The sequence below is a fragment of the Rhagoletis pomonella genome, unplaced genomic scaffold (genome assembly GCF_013731165.1).
Source record: "Rhagoletis pomonella isolate Grant_MI unplaced genomic scaffold, Rhpom_1.0 Rhpom_scaffold_18139, whole genome shotgun sequence".
NCBI lineage: Eukaryota > Metazoa > Arthropoda > Insecta > Diptera > Tephritidae > Rhagoletis > Rhagoletis pomonella.
In genome coordinates, this window is record NW_023476667.1 from 1 (window position 1) to 2,967 (window position 2,967).

Here is a 2,967-nt window from a genome sequence, read left to right on the forward strand (position 1 = left end):
AAAATTTCAAAATTTTTAACTAGACTATTTAGAAAATTTTCGGGTATGCAGTTTTGTAGCCCATTCAATTTTAGTATAATAAAGTGCATTATATATTAATTATATTATATTATTAATGCACTAAAACTGAATGTGCTACAAAACTGCGTACCAGAAAATTTTCTAAATATTCTAATTAAAAATTTTGATGACAATTTTTTGAAGTTTGATTAATTTTGTTGCAATTTGTGCAAGCTTTGCAACTTTTGTTATTGTGGTTTCTGTTATAGATCGAATTATATTTTAAATGAAAATTATTAAAAATAAACAAATAAACATAATTTGCAAGCAATATCGTTTTGAATTTCGTTGCTAATTAGTTGAACGCATCTGTACATATATCAGATAAAACATAAATAAAAGTTGCAAAGCTTGCACAAAGTTCACAACAACTAATCTGATATATGTAGATCGACCCATATGTAAAATGAAAATTACTAACAATAAATAAATAAAGATAAGTTGCCACAGCATCATTTTGAATTTTACTGCTATTATTTTTAGCGCAACTGTACATATGTACGTTCTTTTCGAACCAATTTTGTTTTATATATACGCTTACATTTTAAACTTGCAAATATACGTTAAGCTCTTATGCCAAAATTCAGTAAATAACTTAAGTTTGTACTTTCTTTTCTTATAATTATATTAAGGATTCAGTCCAAAGTGTGAATAAGGCGTTATATTAATTATTCAGTTCAGAAATTAATTACTGATTATTTGCTGTTGCTGCATTTTTAAAGTGGCGCTTTTTTTGAACCCTGAAAGCACGGCGCAATTGCTCTTCTGGATTAGTAACACCTGGTAATTGCGAAATGGCATCTAATTAAAGATACAAACGTTAGTTAATTTAAAGTTACAAAATATTATTTTCACATAACCACATGTGTATCTGTAGGCCATTGGACAAATCACTTTCAACGTTTTTTTTAACTTCAGCAGTAAATAAATTATTTTTAGTTATATTGCATAACTCAGAAAAACCCGAGTCAAGTTTAGTTTGTGAAACATCCCAAGATACACATGTAGGTAGATATGTGTGCACGTATGTATGTCTGTATACCTAAAAGCGCAGCATAAAATTTTTTAAAAGACTTCAGGCTTTGTTTTCCATGTGTACCGTCTATGTTATATCGTATTATCATCGACTCGGCGAGAATGTTTCTGAAATTTTTATGGGCGGAATACTGAAAAAGTTTTCTCATCATGGAAACCTGTGAAATATAATTAATTTAAAGACTTCCATATCGCCAAGTTAAAATTTAATGGCGTTTTCTTTTCTACCGAAACATTTTGCACAAATACTTAGGAGAGGACCGTAAAAAGGCACCATTTTCTCTAGAAAAGAAAACACCATTAGTAGGATTCAATGCTTACGTAAATGTCTCGGTTGTCCTGAAATATTTTTTCATCTACGGCGGCTAAAGCTTCATCGGTACAAATTGGAAAGAGGTCGCCAATGGGCGCAGCGAGAGATTCCTGGCGAATTAGCTTGCTGATTAAAATTTTATGTTCTGCCAAAACTGTCATAACAGCTTTGTTTTGTAAAAGGTGGTTTTCTAAAATGAAAAATAATGTAATTTTGTTTTTCTCTACAGGTATGTATGCATATTACTTTCGATTTGCTCCAACTTGTCTAACATAGATAATTTCAAGTTTTCTTCGCGTTCTGAAGAGAAATATAAAGAGTCAATAAATATACAAAATGATAGATATATAAATATATAAAATAGAAATACCTACGTACACTCCTCGTCATTTGACCTTATTTGACCCTTTTAGTCCTTAGTATTTCCGTTTGTTTATGCAATATTTACTTTTTTTTATAAAAATATAGCATAATGTGGCGAATACTGCGGCAACGCGAAGCGAACAACAAGAAAATGTCCGACGAAAGGCGTAGAATATTCGACAGCAAGAAATGTAAAGTGGAATACAGCGAACAGCGAGAGTATTAAAGAATGTGGGATAGATGGCACAACGTTCTAGAGTTGCCATGAGTTCGAGTGCAAGTATATAAGGCCGCTGCCACAGCGCATCAAAAAGTGCAGTTGTAAAACAGAGATCGATTGTGTTAGCGAGTTTTGCAAAGTATTGTAGTTGTCTTAACAAGTATTGTTAATTGTTGTTATTGCCGAAACAAGTATTTAAAAGTATTTGTTGTACAATAGAGTTAATTGTACTGTACTTTGGTCATATTGAGGGTTTGTTTATCCATATTCTGCAAATCCGATTTTAAAATTTTATACAAATTTAAAAAATGTCAAGGAATGTCAACAAAGGGGTGCGCTAAACTAATGATCTGCAGTGGTTAACTTGATAATATTAAAAAAAAGTATTCGGTATGCAGTTTAGTACCCCATTCTATTCTGGTATAACAAAGTGCCAGTTTAAAGCGATCGTAAATAGCGTTGATTTTTGAAAATTTTGCTATATTTTTATTTAATTAATTCATTTAAAAATTAATGAATAATAAATAAACAAACGGAAAACTGAAAATACTAAGGAATAAAAGGGTCAAATGACGAGGAGTGTATATATATATATATTTTTTTTTTTGAGTACATACATACCTTTAATTTCATTAAATTGTTCTTGAAAATTAACGCATCTGGTGCACTCACTTGTGGGATTGGTAGCTGTAGTAAATATAACATAAATAAAAAAATGTTAATTGGGTTTCAAATGCATTTATTTTTGAAAATACTTACCTTGCGGAAGCAGATCGCTACGAACTTTTAACCTCTTAAACGACATTGCGATTTTATCCTTTTGTATATATTTCTGTTATTAAAAAAACGAATCTGCGAAAAGTGGTGTTAAATACTTGAATACTCAACAACAACCATGTAAGATTGGAAGCATGAGTAAGCGGCCATCGTGTGGCAGACCCAACAACTTAACATCTATATCATTAACGCTGAATAT

General features: G+C 30.8%; 1 protein-coding gene across 2 annotated transcripts; it reads right to left on the bottom strand.

Annotated features, from left to right (window-relative positions):
• Window positions 1-434: 434 nt before the first annotated feature.
• LOC118757449 lies at window positions 435-2,960 on the bottom strand. Of its 2 annotated transcripts, XM_036492157.1 has the most exons (6): window positions 2,751-2,960; window positions 2,613-2,678; window positions 1,655-1,708; window positions 1,417-1,598; window positions 1,103-1,253; window positions 435-861 (listed from the first exon to the last, which is right to left on the bottom strand). In XM_036492157.1, exons 1-6 carry the CDS (start codon window positions 2,794-2,796, stop codon window positions 749-751), a joined length of 612 nt encoding a protein of 203 aa, XP_036348050.1. In that variant the 5' UTR covers window positions 2,797-2,960; the 3' UTR covers window positions 435-748. The 2 variants fall into 2 exon arrangements, with proteins under 2 accessions (XP_036348050.1, XP_036348052.1); XM_036492159.1 differs by lacking the exons at window positions 2,613-2,678; window positions 2,751-2,960 and adding an exon at window positions 1,783-2,232.
• Between the last annotated feature and the right edge of the window lie 7 nt (window positions 2,961-2,967).

Excerpts from the sequence above, each read along its gene's own strand:
- LOC118757449 (XM_036492157.1), bottom strand. The coding sequence starts at position 2,796 with ATGTCGTTTAAGAGGTTAAAAGTTCGTAGCGATCTGCTTCCGCAAG. Across the intron at positions 1,254-1,416 it reads AGGACAACCGAGACATTTAC|GTTTCCATGATGAGAAAACT; the intron begins GTAAGCATTGAA and ends TATATTTCACAG. Across the intron at positions 862-1,102 it reads ATTTTATGCTGCGCTTTTAG|ATGCCATTTCGCAATTACCA; the intron begins GTATACAGACAT and ends ATCTTTAATTAG.